This window comes from Poeciliopsis prolifica, unplaced genomic scaffold, assembly GCF_027474105.1.
Source record: "Poeciliopsis prolifica strain line A6 unplaced genomic scaffold, Auburn_PproV2 SCAFFOLD063, whole genome shotgun sequence".
In the NCBI taxonomy this organism is placed as follows: Eukaryota; Metazoa; Chordata; class Actinopteri; order Cyprinodontiformes; family Poeciliidae; genus Poeciliopsis; species Poeciliopsis prolifica.
The window spans coordinates 2,241,386-2,262,590 of NW_026562438.1; the positions used below are offsets into that span (position 1 = coordinate 2,241,386).

Genomic DNA, 21,205 nt, shown 5'->3' on the forward strand with positions numbered 1-21,205 from the left:
CTACCTCAGGCTTTGACCTCTGACCTCCTGCTGCTCAGGCCAAACTACCTCACAACCAAAAGCTCCATGATTGTCCCTTGACCTCTGACCTCTAAGCTGCTGCAGAGGTGAAGCAGGACAGTTTGGACATGGTAGACGCCTCTCTGTGGGACGTCCTCACCCTCTCTTTATGAACACATTAAGATGGGCGTGGCCACTTCCTGTCGGCCGTGTTTCAGCGTACCTGTGATGTGTTGGAGCCAAATATTAACGCGCTGAATGGCGTCCAAAGAGGAAGTTCTGAACCAGATTCGACGAGTTTCTATTGGACGACGAGTCCAAACGACCAAATGAGAGACAGATGGAGACACCTGCAGCTCCACCTTCACCTCTGACCTTTGAGATTCATATGGAGAACCACAGAAGGCCTGGGAGTTCACCTAGTTAGGTTACAAGTCTTTATGATGACCCTTGACCCCTGAGGACAGCCTCCAGTAAAACATGGACCTGTCCCTTTAAAGTCCCAGCGTAGCACTACAGGACACGAGTTCCCCGCTAAGCCCGCCCCTTTGTCCTCAGGGTCACATGTCCGCTCTGCCAGGAGCTTCTTGCTGACTCGGTGTCGGTTCTGAAGCGGCCGGTTTCATGCAGAGCGAAGCCTTTAATTGTTCTGGTTTCTAAACTTTTCTTCTGTCAGCTAAGTTTCGGTCGTCGCCATCGGCGGCGGACAGGAAGCTCTGCCAAATGATGTGAAGACGATTCCCGTGGGTCCAGAACTCGGACCCGTTTTTACTGTTTGTAGATGAAAACTGCTTCCAGCTGGAGATGGACCAGAACCAGAACCCTCCGGCCGGAGCAGCTCTAGAAGCTGTAGATCTTAGTGATTTGAGGCTCGAACCAATGATGAAATGCTTTAATGGTTTTCTAGAGAACTCGGAGCTTTAACTGATTCTGATGGAGATTTTGGTCTTTTTTGAATAAATTTTCTGGAATGTTTGAATATTTTTCTTCTCTCTGTTGTTTAGACACCAAATAAAAGTTATTCATGTAGAAACTGGACTGAAGTTCTGCTTCTTTTCACACTGAGCCCGGTTCTGGTCGGGTCCAATGAGATGATCTACAATAAATAAGTTTCAGACGGTCTCTGTTTCTCACTGCGTGGTTTGAAGTGATCTGCTGTGGGAAACTCTAGAAGCGTTTCTGATTTTATATTTTAGTATTTCTAATGCGATGCTTCAAAATATAATAAATAAAACGTTGCAAACAGACGTTCAAGAACAACAGACGGTTCATGGCTGCTCCTGCCTATTCTCACTGAAGAGCCATCTTGGGCGGTGGCGGCCATCTTGGGGCGGCGGCGGCCATCTTGGGGCGGTGGCGGCCATCTTGGGGCGGCGGCGGCCATCTTGGGGATCTCGGGAGTTTACATTTCACAAGTAAGATGCACATATCGCTGTTTATAATATTACCAAACAGTTTTTGTGTCCACCAGTAAAAAGCAGATAATATTGGAGAGTGTTTGGTGTAAGATTTTGGAAATCTGAACAAGTTTGAATTATTGCCTTATATTATGCCACATGTAACAGAGTTTATGTTGTAGAATCCCACTTGCTTTATATATTATCAGTGCAATGGGAAATAGCGCCTCCTCTCTGTGTGGCTGGTTATATGTTGCTGGCCTCTGTAATCAGTGCCAGTCTATGGAAGCTGCACGAGAGTGTGCTGAGGGAAGCTGAACCATTGCATTGATTCCAACCCGATCTGTTCTCATTCAGGAAATAAACTGCCTGTTCACCCAGAACTCCTGGTCTTCATTAAAAATCTACACAACGCAGAGTCCAGGGGTTACTTGGGTCGGCCTGGTACAGTGGTGTGAAGCAGAACCCGGTTACATTGGTGCGTGACCCGAGCTCTGCAATCCTGTATCTGCAGCGGTGCTGTCTATTTCCTGGACAGTCGTTGGAGTCACCACATGGACGGTGGGAAACCCCGTGGAATTTCCCTTCCTTCCACCATTTTCTGTTTTTCTATTGGAACACTGAGGTGGGATTCTGCACATCTGGTTGTTTACAAAAAAAAAAAAAAAAGAACTGATCTGAATCATGACAGACTTTCCTGGTTTTGGCAGAGGGAGGGGGACAGTTAGTTTTACCCCGCTGCAGTCGCTCGGTAGGGGTAGAGCAGGTTTGCTGGCAGCCCCAGTCATCCACACCGAGGCCCACCTTTGCTGAGCTGAATGATAAACCTGTTTATGGTGACTGTGATGATTCCAATCATTCTGAATCAGATACCAGACCTACTAAAGAAAGCCTTTATGCAGAGATAGCAACGCAAATTGGGGTTTCTATTGGAGAAAGCATTGCCTCTTGTATTGAGTCTCGCTTGGGATGTGGACTGGGGAACAGCGTTCTTGGGTCTGCCAGTAATGTGCTCTCTGAACCTTCACTTTTGAATGTGATTGTGAAATCTGATGTTAAGGAACCTGTGTGTTTTAGAGGGGATGGTTGTGACACCTGCAGTGTTCGGGAATGGGAGGAAATGATGATGACCTATTTGAAGAAAAAAGGGATACAGGTAGCTGAACAAGCTGATGAAGTGCTCAGTAAACTGGCAGGGAGGGCAAAAGAGGTAGTCAGGGTGGGCATACGAAGTAATCCATCCTTATGTCTTAAGGTAGGCCCAGAACCTATTTTTGAGATCTTAAAACAGCACTTCAGTGACACTGCCTGTTCAAGCATGCCTTTGGCTGATTTTTATGCAACATTACCTAACTTAGGTGAAACACCTTTCGATTACTGGCTCCGGCTGAACAGAGCCATGGAACTCACAGAGGACTGTCTCAAAAAGACAGAATAAGTCCTTTGCATATTTGACAAAAGAACTGACTGCAATGTTCATTCGTCACTGTCCAGACTCAGAACTGTCTCTTATCTTCAAATGCAAGCCCTTACAGCAGTGGACACCTGCTGATGTACACAAGAAGTTGCTGGAGCATAGCAAAGATCAGAAGTGTGGCCATCAGCTGAGTGCATCCAGTGCCTTAAGTTTTCAGCGACAGGAGGTGAGTCTTCATGTGCCAGAGGCTAAATGCGGCAGTAAATGTACCACACCATCACCAACCTCTACATCAGTGCTATCTACTGGACTTAATGCACCGGCGCCTGCTGATCGTCTTGATCATTTGATAGCTCGGCTGGAGAAAGTCCTGGAGGGTCTGCCTCGACAAACAAAGCCACCTGCTAAAGATGATGTCAGAACTCATCGAATCCAAGCACACAAAGTCATGCCCTGTGTAATTTGTGGGTGACACTGAACACTCTACCTTTTACCACTGTAGGGCCAATCAGCTGTGCTTCCTCTGCTATGCAGCTGATCACACACGGGCTCGGTGTCCCAGGGCTGTGACTAACAAAGCGAGAGGGCCTGAATCAGCTGCCCAGCAAACTGGGAAACTAGTTGGCCTACATGTGGAGGGGGCAAGTGTTAGGCCTGAAATTGCACCCCAAAAGACTGATTTTGATGATCTGGAGTCAGTATACCAAACTGTCTATGAGGAACATCAGCTTGGTCATCGTCCAGTACTTCAGAACACCCAAAGACTGAAACAACATGATGAACTGTTCTATGAAAATGTGACCCTTGGTGGCAAAGTATCTGTCAAAGCAATGCTTGATAGTGGCTCCATGGCCTGCACCCTCAGTACTGATCTGATGCCCCACCTCTTAGATCATGCAGTGTTGCAGATCCCACCTTGCAACCCACTGATGTTGTACTGATTGGTTGTGGTGGTTCAAGGACAATTCCATCAGGTGTGTGTGACATTACAGTGGAAATGTATGGCTGCAAAGTTGTTGTGCCTATGCTGGTGGTTGCAGGACAAAGCGAGGATCTCATCATAGGCAGCAACCTTATGAGGCATTTGGTCAGTTGCCTGAAGACGAAGGACAAGTTGGGGGTGGGATGCAGCAAGGTCTTGACTACAGAGGATGTGTCTGAGCACAATGTGCTAAGTTTAATGTCAGGAGTGGTGGTTCCAGAGAGTGTCAATGATAAGATTGGAATGTCAAGATAAAGAGAGCCATAACCTTGGAACCTTTGACAGAGCACCTGGTCTGGGGCAGGCTGCAGCTAGGAGATAATGAGGAGGTGGGCAGTGCTGTTGTGATAGAACCCACAGCAACAAGGTCAAGGCCAAGGTCAGTTATGGTCGGAAGAACTGTGGCACATCTTGGAAGTGATGGGTGGCTCCCTGTAAAAGTGTTAAATCCCTGTGACAAACCAATGACTTTAAAACGAAACATGAGGTTAGCTGATGTGTTCACCTGCTCAGCAGTGACGAGCTTCAGCCCCACTGATTCCTGCTTACAACAGAATGTACAACTGCCAACTACTGACTCAGTAAGGTGCAACGATGAGCAGAGTCTCGTCACTGACGTCTCTACCTTACCTGATCGTCCAACTTCAGAGCGAGGAATAGGTGATAGTAGCTCTGTACATACTGTGCTGCAAAATCTGGGACTGTCTGACATTGATATCAACTCCTGTGAAGTATCACAAGCTAGCAAAGAGAAACTAGTTGACCTCATAGCCCAGTTTGAGTCCATTTTCTCGAGAGACAAGCTAGATTGCGGAAAAGCCACAGGGTACCTTCATAGGATTCGAGTGGTGGATGACAAGCCCTTCCGGTTGCCTTGCCGACGTGTGCCACCAAGTCATTATGACAAATTGAGACAAGCTCTGAATGAAATGGAGGAACGGGAAATAATTCGAAAGTCATGCAGTGAATTTGCATCACCTTTGGTCCTAGTTTGGAAGAAGTCTGGTGATTTAAGGATATGTAACGACTTTCGCTGGCTCAACGCTAGAACTGTCAAAGATGCCCATCCCCTTCCACATCCAGCAGATGCACTGGCTGCTTTAGGAGGGAATGGATTTTTCTCTACAATGGACCTGACTTCAGGCTACTATAATGTGGAGGTGCATGAACAGGACCGCAAGTACACAGCTTTCACATCACCTTTTGGGTTATATGAGTACAATCGTATGCCTCAGGGACTATGCAACAGTCCGGCGACTTTTATGAGGATGATGTTGGGCATTTTTGGAGATCAGAACTTCCTCAGTGTGCTGTGTTATCTTGATGATGTCCTGGTTTTTGCCCCCACTGAAGAAGTGGCACTGCAGCGTTTGCATATGGTGTTCCAGAGGCTGCAGGCTCACAATCGTAAGTTGGCTCCAAAGAAATGCCACTTCTTGAGGCAGACTGTGAAATTCCTTGGACACATTGTTAGTGCTGATGGGATTCAGTCAGATCCGGAGAAAATAGCTTCCATTACATCCCTTACGGAAGCAAACCTCATGGAAGATGGTTCTAAGGTTCCATCTCAGCAGAGGATCCGCTCGTTCCTGGAATGGTCATGTATTACCAACAATTTATTGAGAACTGTTCATCCATTGCAAAACCTCTGTTCCGGCTGACATCTGGGGAAAAGGCCCACGTGGTCCAGGGAGAAAGCGCCGACAGGCCGTGCAAGGCTGCGTGAGGAGGATTGGACAGATGACTGCAGGACGGCGTTCTTCAAGTTGAAGCAGGCTTTGTTGGATCGAGTGCTCCTGGCTCATCCGAACTTTGAGGAGCCCTTCCTTCTATCAGTTGATGCCTCCCAGCGGTGGCCTTGGTGCTGTGTTGTCACAAGTTCCGGCTGGAGCTTCAACATCAAGGCCAATCGCCTTTGCTAGTAAGACACTTAGTCACGCACAGTCCAAGTATCCAGCACATAGGTTGGAGTTCTTTGCCTTGAAGTGGGCAGTGTGCGATAAGTTTCATCATTGGCTGAGGGGTCATCAGTTTACAGTATGGACCGATAATAACCCTTTGACTTACATACTGTCTAAGCCAAGATTGGATGCATGCGAGCAAAGGTGGATTGCGAAACTGGCACCTTTCCAGTTTGATATAAAATACATCCCTGGTCCTAAAAATATAGTTGCTGATGCGCTGAGCAGGGAACCCTTTGTGCAGCCCACTGCCTCCCATCGTTTAATAAGAGTCCCATACAATGATCTGCTGGCTGAAGCAGAGGCAGTTGCCACAGGGGGGTGCAGGAGGCCTTCAGATGGACAGTTCATTCACCTGAAGAGTTCTCAGGTGATGACCAACCTATTGTTTGTCAGTCCACAGTTGTTGCACAGGCAGGAGGGCTGACCTCTTCTGAGGTGGGAGCTGTCCTTCAGGTTCATAAAGAACATGAGTCCAAGGTGTGGCCACACGCTCTTCTTCTGCCTCAGTTATCACAGACTTTGCTCACATCAAACCATATTGATTCTGACATCTTATCGCATGAGGAGCTGGTGAGGCAGCAGCGGTGTGATGATGCACTGTGTAGAGCAATCTTTTATGTGGGAAGGGGGCGAAGACCATCAAGGAGAGAGCGTGCCAAAGAAGCGACTGAAACAAACAGACTTCTGAAGGTATGGCACAAGCTGACTGTGAAAAACGGTGTATTGTATCGAGTCGCCAAGAATCCTGTAACAAAGACAAAAACCTACCTGTATGTTGTCCCACCTGCCCTGCGTCCTGCTGTACTGAAGGGAGTCCATGATGAGGCAGGTCACCAAGGCCAGCAACGAACCCTTTATCTGGCTAGGCAAAGATTTCACTGGTCTGGCATGGCTAAACATGTGGCAGAGTATGTGCGGTGCTGCAAGCGATGCATTGTTAGCAAGTCCCCTGAGCCAGAGGCTAGAGCACCTTTAGAGAACATCAAGACATCAGAGCCCCTTGAACTGGTCTGCATAGACTTTTGGTCAGCTGAGGACTCTGCTAACAAATCAGTGGATGTGCTTGTGGTCACAGACCATTTTACAAAGATGGCGCATGCCTTCTTGTGCCCCAACCAGTCTGCCAAGGCAGTGGCGCACCAACTGTGGCATAACTATTTCTGCGTTTATGGCTTTCCAGCACGCTTACACTCTGATCAGGGAGCAAATTTCGAGAGTGCACTTATCTCTGAACTACTGAGTGTTGCTGGTGTCCAGAAGTCCCACACGACTCCATATCACCCAATGGGTAATGGTTCTTGTGAAAGGATGAACCGGACCTTGGGCAATATGATTCGTGCCTTGCCCCCGAAAGCTAAGCAAAAATGGCCTGATGTGCTGAAAGCCCTCACCTTTGCATACAACTGCACTATCCATGAAACAACCGGCTTTGCTCCATTTCTGTTGATGTTTGGCAGGGTGCCGAGACTCCCAATTGATATAGTCTTCGGCTCTGTCATTGACCATCATGACGTCACAGATTATGACCGATATGTCCAGGCGCTTAGGAAAGACCTCAAGGAGGCAATGGACATTGCACAAAGGACGGCGAGCAAACAATTGCAGCGCCACACGGATCTCTACAACCGTAAAGTCCGGGGAGCTCCAGTGGAGATTGGAGACCGTGTTCTTCTTGCCAACAAAAGGGACGCGGCAAGAGAAAACTGGCTGATCGCTGGGAGAATGTAGTCTATACAGTTGTGGACAAGAATGACACAAGTCACACCTTTAAGCTGCAGGATGTCTCCACTGGGCAGGTGAAGGTTGTCCATCGTAACCTGTTAATGCCAGTGAATTTTCTCCCTGTCGAGGATGCGGCGCTGCAGGATGGGGTGGATGTGTCTTCTGAATCTGGCTCGCTGATAGCTGAAGGCGATGGAGATGCTGTGTCTGACATGTCTGTAACATCTGCTGAATACAGGACAAGAGCTTGGGTTTCTGACTTGCCATCTGTAGCCTCCAGTGAGCCCCTGCTGACTGAGGATATTGACCCAGAAGGCACTGATGTGGGCCATCAACTGGCCTCTGGCTGTGCTCCCGCTATTGGCACTGATGTGCGAGAAAATTCAACCAGTGATGAGCAACGATCTGACCTGGTCATGTCCATGGATCCAGGTAGATGCTCTTCTGTTTTGGAGGCAGCAACCACTGCTGAACATGATCCAGCCTGTTTGCCTTTAGTTGCAGTTCCTGTCTCAGCTGAAATTGTTGTTCCTGCTGAAGACCGTACTGTTGTTGACGGGGCGGTGGAGACTTCCAAAAGATCGAGGGTGGGGAGGTTACTTAAGCCTGTTTCTCGATTGATCGAGATAATGCATCAGAAAACTGAAAAAGTTTGAGTCTTGTTAGGGTGACGATATAGTTGTTTTATTGTACTTGTATTGGACAATGGTGTTTCAGAACCAACAAAGTGCTTTTGTTTTCATCTGTCTGTCTCAGGATGGCGTATGGTTATAATATGACAAAATATGTAATGGGCATGTTTTTGTTCTGCTTCCCATATGTGTGATGAAGGGGTCTGGCCAACTTCTTCTCACACTGGTTCTTTTGAGAATAGTCGTCTGACTGGATTTTCTTTGTAACTGTAATGCCTGGAATTTACTGAGCAGATTCATCACACCTCGACGGCTGTGCGTATGCTATTGGGGAATTGTCTAAAATGTTCATTCGACTTGTTTTTCTCTTCTGGTTGCTAGGGTGTATCTGATTTTTTTTTTTTTCATGGGGTTGTTTCTTTTATTTGTATTTGTTTATTTCGGGCTGCAAGTGGAATTCAGCAGGGGGAATGTAACAGAGTTTATGTTGTAGAATCCCACTTGCTTTATATATTATCAGTGCAATGGGAAATAGCGCCTCCTCTCTGTGTGGCTGGTTATATGTTGCTGGCCTCTGTAATCAGTGCCAGTCTATGGAAGCTGCACGAGAGTGTGCTGAGGGAAGCTGAACCATTGCATTGATTCCAACCCGATCTGTTCTCATTCAGGAAATAAACTGCCTGTTCACCCAGAACTCCTGGTCTTCACTAAAACATCTACACAACGCAGAGTCCAGGGGTTACTTGGGTCGGCCTGGTACAGTGGTGTGAAGCAGAACCCGGTTACACACACAAGGTGGCAAAGACTGTTATTTATGTGTAATTGTTTTAGTTTTAATGTTTCATAAAGACGATGTGAGGAAGAGGAGGGAGAGACGAGTCACTGATGAAGGTGTGGAGCTCCTAGAACATGAATAAAACATGTACAGGCATTATGTACATACGCATATTTAATACATATTATTCAGTATCAATCACGATTGAATTGTTTATTGTTAATTACGGAGCCCCTTAAGGGACACGGGGACGTTTTCCTTTTGCGTTCCCTCGCAGTGACGTTCTGATCAGTTCATGTGACTGAATACTGTCAGCCTTTCTCATCATACTTTCTGCTATAATAGCAGGTTTTTCCATGGATGTTAATATGAAATATGTGAAGTTTTATATCTTCCCATAAGTAGGAAAGAAGAGAAACTATATCTGGACTATTATTACTGCGGGTAATAAATCACCTGACAGGTCTTCTATCAGTTTTTGCACCAATCGGTTCATAAACACTGTGGCTGTGTTCAAACCAGACCAGCAAATATTGCAGAAATGTTATTACGAGAGAACGCAAAAGGAAATGTCCCATGTCCCCTCCAGGGCTCCGTAGTTACCCGGACAGCAGGTGGCGCTGCTGGACTGCATGTCAGGTTCTAAATTGGTTATCAGCCAATCAGAGCACAGGATTAATGTTCAATATTGTGACCAATCAGAATCACAGAAACATTTTATTCGGATTCAGCAAACAAAACCTCGAAGGAATAAAAGCAGAGCGCGTCCCGTGGTTCCGTTCTGGGCTGTGATTGGTCAGCGGGGCGCCGCCTCGTCCTCGCCGCTGTGCGGACCCCGCCGGGCGGACAGGCGGTCCGGCGACTCGCGGCTTCTCGTGCGGCGGCAGAAGGCGGCCAGGTCGGCCAGGTCGGCGCGGAACGACGGCGTGTAGAAGCCGTAGATGACGGGGTCGCAGCAGGAGTTCAGGTTCCCGAACACAAACAGGGCGTGGTGGACGTACTCAGGTGTGACCCGCAGCATGCCGGGCTGGAACCAGTACCAGATCCCCAGCAGGTAGTACGGCGTCCAGCACACGACGAAGGACAGCACGATCACCACCGTCATCTTCAGCGTCTTCATCCGCGCCTTGGGGATGACGTCAGTGCCGCTGCGCCGCAGGGGCGACTCACCTGCTGGCAGGGGGAGGAGCTGTTCAGCAATATGAAAATATGCTTTCCCTCTCTATTTTCCTCAAATGTTATCCTATTGATATGAAACTCATACCAGCAATTAAGGGAACAAATGTGATCATGTAGAAAAAGCTATTTCACTCGTAACTGTTTGTGTTTTTAAGCTTGGGGTGATGCACTTTTTGGCAAAATGAATTTTGAGCTGCCGATGTTTGCATGCCCTGTTTTTCAGCTCAAAAGTGTCGCACAGATTTGAAAGTCACTCTAGTAGCTCAGAGCATACGCGTCATTGTCTAGAACATTTCATATAACACATTACTATCCTAATTCTCCAAGTTGCAGGACATGCATTTTCTGGCAAGGAACATTTGGAGGCCCCTGCTTGACCTTCCTCACCTCTAAGACGACTATTTGGTCTTAGACATGCATTACTTCACAACACAGTAAGAAATATTCAATAAGAACTCGTCCATCCTCTTCCGCTTATCGGGGATCAGGTCACAGGGTTAGCAGCCCAAGAAGGGAGGCCCAGACTTCAGAGTGGCGCCCCAGTGACCCGCATCCGGGCGGGGAAACACGAAATCGAAAGGTTTTCTTCATCATTGGAGTCTTCAGGCTGCACTTTGTCTGGTGCTGTCTGCCTTGGGTGGCCCTTCCCTGGGCATGAAGCACCAGACAGCAGGCGGATGATGGAGGGGCCTCCATCATCATGAGGTGGAGCCAAAGGACAGACATTAAAAACCCACTTTACTCAAATCCAACTCTTAAGTAGTTCACAGCCATCAGTCTGTGTCTGCTGGGGTTTCTTGACTGTGATTGTGGAACCACTTATTGCTGTCTGACCCTTTGTTGTGATATAATTAATTCATAAGATCAAATAAAAACAGGGCATGCAGATATCAGCAGCTCATAATTTGCTATGGCAAAATATGCATCCTCTGCTAACTTGCACAAATAAACAGTTAATATGAATTACATTTTTCTGCATAACCAAAGTAGTTGTAAGAACTGCTGGTATGAGTTTTATATCAATTTGATCATATTTGATGAAAATAGAGGGGATGCAAATCTTGGCACGCTAGAAATCCATATTGCCAAAAAATGCACAACCTGCTAACTTGGAAATGACATTTTCTACATAATGACACTTGTTCCCTAAGTTCCCACTATAAGTTTCATATGAACAGGACAATAGACAGAGGATGCAAATATTAGCAGGCTCAGAAATTAAAACGCGTCTCCCCTACACTAATACACTAGACAGCTAAGCGTGACTTAAAATGTTCTACGTAACTGGGCCTCGGTTTGTAAAGTTTTAAGCTATTATGGTGTTAAAAGAAAATCTTGGAATTTCAAAGCAGCTGCGGAGAACTTGTTCATCAGACACTGAAAATATGTCTCAATAAACATGAAAAAATCTGTGTTTATTTCAATTAATTTGCTAAATAAAACCCACCATTTAGGGCTTACATGATTAATAAACGTGATAATGTTACGAATATCTATAAAAGTTTCCTCTTCGGTCGGATTTCAGCCCGTTTTCTCATCATATGCGAGAGTTTAGAGCGATGCGGCGGAGCTACAGGGGACGCATTTCTCAGCATAACAGCAACGCAACTACAGGTGAGCTACAGGTGCGTCACATCCCAGGTGTGACTCAGAGTGATAGTGGCGCTGCAGGTGTATGGACCAGGTGGTGTACCTTTGTGCTGCAGGTGCTGCCGGTTGATGTGCAGCAGGATGCGGCTGTAGCAGCAGCTCATCAGCAGCAGCGGGACGACGTACAGCGTGACGAAGTGGAACATGTTGTAGAGCGTCTCCTGCCAGCGGCCAGCGAAGCTGCCGTGGGACGCGCACTGCGTGAAGTCAGCGGCATCCAGACGGATGGTTCTGAAGAGGAAGAGCTGCAGCACAAACAGAGTGAGAAAGAGCTGCAGCACAAAGAGCTGGCTCAGCGTTTCCTGCCAGGAACCAGCAGCGTGTTTCTCTAATCCTCTGAACATTCCAGCAGGGATTTTCCGTCGCATGGTTTCTTGCAGCTCGTTTTCTCACTGCAGGAAACGCGGTCATGTGACCCGCTCATTATATATTCATGTACAGCGTGCTGTGATGGCGCAAGGGTTAGCACACTCGACGCGGACGTCGCAGGTTCGACTCCCGGGCCCGGCGACCTTTGCCCCCTCTCCTTGCCCTCTTTACTGTCAGTCTACTGTCAAAAATGCGAGCCATTTGTGCCACAAAAACTCTTTGGAGAAAAAAAAAACGTTTCTGCAAACACACAGGACCAGTGAGAGCAGCATCACATGATGGCGCTGCGGCCACACACCTGTTCTAATCTGATCAAAGCTTATCAGACCAATCCAATGACAGCAGCAGTTTCCTTGAGTTTGTTTCTAGTCTCAGCGATTTGGACTTAAAATGAGGAAACAAAAACATTTCTGTTCATGTTCTGCTTCAGCCAGGTGAGAAATGAGACGTTGCACCTTTCAGACGTAACTTTTGGTTCACAGTAAAACATTCACAATTTGCACAATGAAATAAGTGCTGCAGCATTAGATCTTGTGAAATATTGAATTCCACAGTTTTCTTTCTCTCCAGTGGCTGAACTGTCGATGCTCCATCTGCTTCCTGCTGCGACTTTATGTGCATCAGCTGCTGCAAACCTGCCACTTCAAGACCATCACTGGATGATGCTCTGATATGATTCATTAAACTAAATCCTCTTTCACAATCAGCACTGGATGCTTGAAATGTAGCACATTTATCTGCGAGCTGTCAGATCTCCTGTGTCCTGCAGCCTCCATATCTGAGAATGTGCTGACTGACCCGTTTATGTCCTTCACTTCATCCTTCTTTGGCAGAAATGTCTGCTGATCCATAATCAAAACCCCAAACCCTAAGCCGGACGGGGTGGAGGGCGGTGTCCTGCCCCAAGGGGACGAGGTCAAGGATCTGGTCCATGAATGAGGGAAGGAGGAAGCGGGAGACCGACAGGCGGACCGGCGCCGGACCGGTCCGTCCTGGTGAAGAGAGCCGAGCCAGAAAGCGAAGCTCTCGATTCATCAGTCGATCTACGTTCCGACCATCATCATGAGCTTTGGGTCACGGCAGAGAGAACCAGGTCATGGATACAAGCGGCCCAGATGGGTTTCCTCCACCGGGTGGCTGGGCTCTCCCTCAGAGAGAAGCTCAGAGAGGAGCCACCGCTCCTCCACCTGGAGAGGAGAGGAGCCCCGCTCCTCCACCTGGAGAGGAGAGGAGCCGCCGCTCCTCCACCTGGAGAGGAGAGGAGCCGCCGCTCCTCCACCTGGAGAGGAGAGGAGCCGCCGCTCCTCCACCTGGAGAGGAGCCAGCTGAGGCTCAGGCTCCTGGTCGGGATGGAGGCTCCCTGTGAGGAGTTCAGGTCCCACAGGGGACAGGAAGACCGCAACCTGCTGGAGGGACGATGGTCCCGGCTGCCCTGGGAACGCCGTGGGATTCCCATTTGCTTAGACATGATAAGCTGTTAGTTTTTACATCTCTTCACTCTGCCGGACTATTCTTATCTAGCTGACCTGCACGGTGTGATGCTGCAAACACAATGCATGGCGATGCATCCCTGACCTTCAGTCGCTACAGCAGGGGAGGGAATCTGATTTCCATTCAGGAAGACCAGAGTCAGGCAGAGAATGAGTTTCCTGTCCAGGTGAGACAAACGAGTGGACGGCAACCTAAGACTAAAGCGAATCGTGCCTGAACAGGACGATGATTTCCACCTGGTGAACCTACCTGTGGGGAGGCCAGCAGCAGGCTCAGAGTCCAGGCCAGCAGCAGCATGCAGCGGTTCCTGCGGTGTGCGCTCAGGGCGTCCAGCGGGTGCAGGATGGCGTAATGGCGGTCCAGGCTGATGACGACCAGGATGAAGGCGGCGGCGTGCATGGCGAACAGCTTCAGGAAGCACAGCAGTTTGCAGAGCGCCTCGCCGCCGTACCACTGCACCGTGATGTTCCACGCCGCATCCAGAGGCATCACCACAAACGTCATCATCAGGTCTGCCGCCGCCAGGCTCAGCATCAACGGCCGCAGGTGAGACGACAGCCGGCGGCCGCGGCCACACCAGACGCTGGCCAGCAGCGCCAAGTTGCTGCAGGCGGCAAACAGGAAGAGCACTGAGGTGGCGCCGACCCGGAACTGAGCAGCTCGGGTGAAACTGGAGGCTCCCAGTCGGTGAGGGGAGGGTACTGGGAGACGTTGAGAGGAGGTGGAGGAGACGCACTGGTGGGTGGAGCCAGAGATGACACGTTTCCTGACATCCTGAGGAGGAGGGGAAGAAGAGCGGAGTGAGCTCAGACAGCAGGTCCACTCGGAGCCACACCGGGTTCTGGTGGTTCTGACCGGCCGCCTGTTCTGATGGAGGCAGAATCACCTGCTGAGCTGTGATTGGACACTTTAGAGCAGCTGTCCTCTGCCGTCTTACCTGCAGTCGGAGGTCCATCAGAACCTTCTGTCCACTTCCTGTCCTCACAAGGTCCGGTCCAGATAACGATCTGAGGGTTTCCATGGTAACACCTTCTCACCTCTCAGGAGAAGTCAGGCGATGATGATGATGATGATGATGATGATGATGATGATGGCAGCACCTTCACTAGATCCTGGTTCCATTCATCTCCTGCTGCTGATCTGACACCAGATCCATCCAGACGGGACGCAGCAGTGGCGCCGCCGCCGCGCTCCGGCCGCGCCGCGCTGCGGCCGCGCTGCCGCCGCGCTGCCGCCGCGCCGCGCTCCGGCCGCGCTCCCCGCCGCCGCGCTGCCGCAGCGCGGCCGCGCGCCGCGCCGCGCTGCGCCGCTCTGCCGCCGCGCCGCGCTGCCGCAGTCAGATCAGCTTCAGCCTGACGCTATTTTTAGCCGCTCTGTGTTCACGGTGTCGCCGTGGCAACCTGCTCCAACTTCTCTGATGGACTGTGGAGCCGCGTCCAGATTGTAAACGGACCGAAACATTTTAATCCAGATGTTTGTTTCACTTTCTCCACTTTTACCAACAGAACCGTCAGAACTCGACCGTCAAACTGAAGAATCAAACCTGATGCTTAGAGACTAACTGCTCACACATCCGACAGACAGTACAGAACATCAACCTGGTAGTTCTGATCACCTGGTGAACAGAACTACCAGAACCGCCTGAATTCCATCACTCAGAGACTCGGCGTCATCTGGATGCTTTTATTGTGAAGGAGTTGGTGATTTACCTGCTCAGCAGTTCTGAGTCGGTTCTGCTCCTCAGGCCCGCGTCCGGTGTTCTGCTCCTCTCCTCCTCATGTTCCCCCAGAACTCCGACCCAAACAGAACCAGCAGAATCAGGTCCGGTCCAGATAACGATCCAGCAGCTGATCCGAAACAGAGCAGGAAAACTGGAGACCCGGAGCCTGCAGCAAGGGGGCGGAGCCTGCAGCAAGGGGGCGGAGCCTGCAGCAATGGGCGGAGCTTGCAACAAGGGCGGAGCCTGCAGCTGCTGAGGGTTAATGTGTGTCAGTGTGTGTGTCAGTGTGTGTGTCAGTGTGTGTGTGTCAGTGTGTGTGTGTCAGTGTGTGTGTGTCAGTGTGTGTGTCAGTGTGTGTGTGTGTCAGTGTGTGTGTGTCAGTGTGTAAATCTGAATCTTTAAAACATCCATTTGAGACGCAACAGGAAGAATTTATTGATGAAGCTCAATCTGTCCTCTTCCTCATCATCTTCCTCCTGCAGCGTCAGGTGTGAATGAATTAAATATCAGGACCTTCTGGGTCCAGAACCTTCTGGGTCCAGAACCTTCTGGGTCCAGAACCTTCTGGGTCCAGAACCTTCTGGGTCCAGAACCTTCTGGTCCAGGAAGCTGCTGACGCTTCAGACTGTCAGCCTGAATCAGTCTGAGTCATTCTTGGTTCCGGTTCTGATCCAGATCAGATTGGATTTAAAGTGTTTATCATGAATAGTTACTCCAGATTTAGCGTGAAATGAAACAAATGAAATGTTTTCAGATCAAATTGCTTCCGATGTTTAAAATGTTCACAAACTCAAATTTGATCTGAAACAGGAAGTTCCTGAAAGGTTCAAAGATCCGCGCTGATTGTAGAGACAGGGTAGGTGGCGCTGTCTCCGGTGGTGTATTCCATCTTTAATGGGGAAAACGTTCTGCCAGCATCACAGCGCCCCCTGCTGGCCGACCTGCTTCTAGTTTTAAAATTCCACAGTGATTATAAAATAATATTTACAATAAATCACAATGCAATATTTTCTCTGACTCCCAGATTCAAACCCAGGTTACCAGGGTTACCAGGTTGCCAGGTTACCAGTGTAGCCAGGTTGCCAGGGTTACCAGGTTGCCAGGTTACCAGGTTGCCAGGTTACCAGGGTTACCAGGGTTACCAGGTTGCCAGGTTACCAGGGTTGCAGCAGGAAGCCATGATGGATGCAGAGCTGATGAAGGTCTGACATCATCAGTCCATTGTCCAATCAGAGGGTTACATCAGAGAACAGAGGCGGGACCTCCAACTGGCCTCTGGTGACCCCTGACTTCCTGAGATCACCTGAGCAGGTGGGGTTGGGCTCCACCTGCTCAGGTGAAGAAGCTTCACTGAAACACAAAGAGTTTGTTTCAATAATTCAAAAACTTTATTGTCCTTAAAAAACAGAACAATCAGCAGATGTGAGTTACCTGTCTGTGCTCACCTGGAAACAAACAGGTAGCTCTCACCTGCAGCTCCAGTCGACCTGCTGCTCAGGTGCAGCAGGGGGTAAAGTCCAGCCGACTCACCTTGCTGCAGCTCCTCTGGTGGTTCTGAGCTGAAACACAGACGGACTTTTCTACACCTGGACTTATCAGGTGAACCAATGAAACGCTGTTATCTTACAGGTGTCGTCCAGGTGTGACTCCGCCCTCTGGATCAGCCACTGCCCGTCCACTTGAGCTCAACTCAGCTGCTGCACCTGAGCACAATCAGGTATACCATAGCAACAAAAGACAGAAAATGATAAAGGTCAAACTGACCTGGAGACTCCGCCCTTTGCTCATCTAAATGCTGATTGGCTGCCAGACGTTGTGCCACGTCAAGCTTCCTGTGAGAACAGCAATGAGACCGAATGAGACGCTGAGCTCTGGGTTCCCTCATCCGCAGACACTCACCTGTCGTCCTGGTGACCAGGTGAGCTGTGGGGTTGGGGCAGATGTGGGCGGTGCCTGTCGGGGCGTGGCCTCTGAGGAGAGGAGAAGGAAAAACATGGACTGATTTCTAACTATCAGATACCTGAAGCTGGGTGGGTGGAGTCAGGATGGGAGGTGCTGCAGGTGAGGTGCTGCAGGTGAGGTGCTGCAGGTGAGGTGCTGCAGGTGAGGTGCTGCACCTGTGTCACAGTCAGACTGAGCTGCAGAGCTGCGGTCAGACGCTCCACCAGCCGGTCCTGAACTCCTTCAGCCTCCTGAGAACAACACCATGATCTGTGGGCCAATCTCTGATTGGCTCAACTTCTCCCATTCAGCAGATGGCTCAGATCTCAGGGTGACCTTTCACCTCCAGGTGTGCTACCTTGGATTGAGAGATCGCGTTCAGAGCCTGTTTGTAGAGCTCAACAGCTTTCTGCAGCTTCTTCTGCCTCAGGTAACACTCAGCCAGACGCTCACACACCTGGACCTCAGCCAGGCGGTCGCCTGCACAGGTGGAGACACACAGGTAACACACCTGGTCCTTAACAAGCACAGGTTGTGTGCTAACATCTATTCTTTGTTGGCACACCTGGTCCTCGTTAGCACACCTTCTCTTGGTACCTGTGTCTCTGAATCCCTGTAGAGCCAGGATGAAGCTCTCTGCTGCCTCCTGGTGATCCCCCAGGTGACTGCAGGCGATGGCCAGGTTACTGAAACATCGAGCCTGATCACCACGGCAACCTTGAGAGCCTGCAGGTACACACACCTGAACGTCACACTGAGAACAGGTAAAGGTCAACACCTGAGTTGAATGTTTCCATGGCTCACCGTAGAGCCGCGCCGCCTGCCGGTGCGGCTCCACCGCTGAGCTAAAGTCGCCTGCACCGTTAAGCGCCGCTCCCAGATTGTGCAGGACTTTGGCCAGCAGGGGGGGGCGGTGAGCTGCCAGCTCCACGGCTCGCCGCAGGCAGCTCACCGCCTCCTGGAAGCACCTGATGCGGCAGTAGGCCACGCCCACCGACAGGTACAGCTCACCTGGACAACATGAGGGGAGTTACTGACGGGCGCTGCAGGAAGTCTCAGCAGCCCCTAGGACCAGGAAGGGTGATTACCCAGAATGCTCAGGTCGCTGACACTGCTGCTCAAACTCAGACACTCTGTCAGCAGGCTGCTGATGTCATCATGGTTGGACAGATCTGATTGGACCACGTGACTTCCTGCCTCTCTAAGGGCGGCGGCTGCAGAATCCAACATGGAGGCCATTTTGTAACTCTCTGCTGCTCTGAGGAAACTCTGCACCGCCTGGGGCCAGTCCTGCAGCAGACATGACACGAAACACCTGGAAACACCTGGAAACACCTGGAAACACCCGGAAAACACCTGGAAAACACCTGGAAACACCTAGAAAACACCTGGAAACATCTAGAAAACACCTGGAAACACCTGGAAAACACCTAGAAAACACCTGGAAAACACCTGGAATAATACCTAGAAAAAACCTGGAACCTAACTTACAAGAAAATTGGCATTCAGTTGGTTTTTCATTAGGTTGTGGATCCTGGTTCTGACCCGATTCTAATTCTGACCCGGTCCTGGTTCTGACCTGGGTTCTGCTGCAGCAGCGGCCCAGCTCCATGCAGGCGTCGCCTTCGCCACCTCCGTCACCCTGTGACCGGTAAAGCTGAGCGGCCCGCAGGAAGTGGGATGCGGCCTCCTGGTACTGCCCAAGTGCATTGTGGGCCAGCGCCGTGTTGAACTGCAAATCTGGGAGCCGCTCCGCTTTTGGACCGGGCTGGTTCCGGCGTAGGAGGTCCAGTCCTCTCTGAGGTCGGCCCGCCTCCACGTAGGCGGCGCCCAGGTTGAAGGAGCAGGCGCGCAAAACCTGAGAGTCCTGCAGCTGGACACACAGGGGCAGGATGGGAAATGGAGTTCTCACACCGCCAAAGGACTACAAACCGCTACACACCACCAGCTAATCTCACCTGTCTGACTCACCTGTGCAGCGGCCTGCAGGGCCTGCTTGAAGCAGCGCAGCGCGTCCTGCGGCCGGCCGGCCTGCAGCGCTCGGTGGCCGGCCCACGTCCGCTCCTCCACCTCTCCAGTCTGCTTCTGCTGCCTCCTGCTGCTCCTCTTCACCTGCTCCTCACCTGGAGGAGACTCCTCGGAAGCCATGTTGGATCTGCAGCAGATGTGCTCACCTGGATGAGAGGAACAGATGTTTTCACTCCTGGAATTTGATTCAGAACCAGAACCCAATCCAGGTCCGGTCCAAGCCTCCATGGGGCCCCAAGCCAAATGAGGTTTTGGGCCCTCTGGTTCTGCTAACAATGTGGACCGGCTGCAATCAGGAGTCCGATCATTAGATTGTTCAAACACCTGCTATAAACTTATTGCATCTCTGGCTGTTTACATTATATACATGTACAATAGATACATTTATTGACCATCTGATTTATGGACCCGTTGATTTCTGGGAGCCGATTTCCTTCATTTTGGGGCATCGTGATCGGCCGATACTGACATGTGAAGCTGATCTGATGTCCATCATCCAGAGATGATGGACATCTCTGGATGTCATACCTGGTCTGTCAGTTTGGACTGACAGACCAGGTCAGTCTCAACGTTTACAGCTAATATCACTGTTAGCAACTCAGAGACTTTGCTGCTACATTCAGAAACATTTCAGACTCAATAAATTCATATGAGCCAAAATCAGCAGGTCAAAGGTCAGAACCAGGAATCGGCCAGAAAACTGCAATCGCTGCAGAAACACATTCAATTCATTTCTCTTCAGCTCCAATAGCTAAAATCTAATTTATTCCAGGTGAGTCTTTCTCCCCTGGAATGTGGACCGGTACCGGGTCGGTTCTGAGCCTCCAAATGATTTTTCTTAGCAGCAAACAGCAAATCAGCTGCAGCAGAGAGCAGCTTGCCCTGCAGCTCGCCCTGCAGCCTCTCAACATTTAGCTGGTCAATATCAGAATCTGATCAGTTTTAATTTTCATATCAAACCTCTTCAAACAGTTTGAGCCAAAATACCTCAGACATATCCACCAGGAGAATCAACTCATTAACCTTCAAACTCAGTTTCACACAAAGACGCAGCTTCAATGTTGTAGAACTGGACCGGACCGGACTGGACCGGACCGGACCGGTCGTCAAGGTCATTTCTGTTAGTAGCTTTATTATCTTTATATTATAAAGACTCATTAAAACAGACTTTATCTTGGCTCTTTCTGTTCCTCCTCTTCCTTTCCTCCCTCCCTGAAGGATCCCCCCTTTTTTGAGACATATTTTTACTAACTGACCTTCTGATTGACCTTTGGATGCAGCTCGTCACCGTGAAGCATGCAGTACCTACCATGGCCACCAGGGGGCACAGGAGCAATTTATTATCTTCTTTTTATCCATAAAATAATAATTTCTACATTCATTATCAAATATATATTATTGTAAAAACTAATCACTTCATAGTGAAATTGTGTGTTTTTGATAATATTATAATGACAGAAATTATTACTGTCAGTGGCCCTGGCTGGGGCCCCTCAGTGGCCCTGGCTGGGGCCCCTCAGTGGCCCTGGCTGGGGCCCCTCAGTGGCCCTGGCTGGGGCCCCTCAGTGGCCCTGGCGGTGCCTTGGATGCCTCCAGGTGCTTCAGGTGTCACCTGTCCAGCAAAGCTGTGAATATTTGAGCCGTATTTGGACATAGCGTTTCTAAAACACGGACTGGCCCTTTAATTCCGCCAGCTGACTTTCATGCTAAGCAGGATAATTATTGCTTTTATTATTTATTTTATTCTGTCTTTGTGTTTGTATTTCTCATGTTTTACAGTTTTTTAGGTGATAATGGAGCAATATGAGTAAATATCGAATGATCGCGCGCGCCGCTCTGATAACTGCGAACGGATTCAAAACAGTTTTTAAATGTAACATAATAACTAACCAGGGATTACCTGGTTAACCTGGTTAACCAGGTAATCCCTGGTTAACC

General features: G+C 49.6%; 1 protein-coding gene and 1 pseudogene across 5 annotated transcripts; both read right to left on the reverse strand.

Annotated features, from left to right (window-relative positions):
* Nucleotides 1–8,633: 8,633 nt before the first annotated feature.
* Nucleotides 8,634–15,501, reverse strand: LOC129380051 (gonadotropin-releasing hormone II receptor-like). 5 transcript variants are annotated; one of them, XM_055019773.1, is made up of 5 exons: nt 15,288–15,501; nt 14,516–14,585; nt 13,828–14,352; nt 11,762–11,963; nt 8,634–10,062 (listed from the first exon to the last, which is right to left on the reverse strand). In XM_055019773.1, exons 2-5 carry the CDS (start codon nt 14,531–14,533, stop codon nt 9,686–9,688), a joined length of 1,122 nt encoding a protein of 373 aa, XP_054875748.1. In that variant the 5' UTR covers nt 14,534–14,585; nt 15,288–15,501; the 3' UTR covers nt 8,634–9,685. The 5 variants fall into 5 exon arrangements, with proteins under 5 accessions (XP_054875748.1, XP_054916997.1, XP_054916996.1 ...); XM_055061022.1 differs by having other exon boundaries at nt 14,516–14,710; XM_055061021.1 differs by having other exon boundaries at nt 14,516–14,718.
* A 1,034-nt stretch (nt 15,502–16,535) lies between these two features.
* LOC129380049 (tetratricopeptide repeat protein 24-like) lies at nt 16,536–20,507 on the reverse strand (annotated as a pseudogene).
* Between the last annotated feature and the right edge of the window lie 698 nt (nt 20,508–21,205).

Bases quoted from the DNA above. Each gene is read 5' to 3' on its own strand.
- LOC129380051 (XM_055061022.1), bottom strand. From the start codon at position 14,599: ATGGAAACCCTCAGATCGTTATCTGGACCGGACCTTGTGAGGACAGGA. The intron at 14,353-14,515 runs GTAAGACGGCAG...CCTCCTCCTCAG, and splicing joins TGATGGACCTCCGACTGCAG to GATGTCAGGAAACGTGTCAT. The intron at 11,964-13,827 runs GTAGGTTCACCA...TTTGTGCTGCAG, and splicing joins TGCTGCTGGCCTCCCCACAG to CTCTTCCTCTTCAGAACCAT.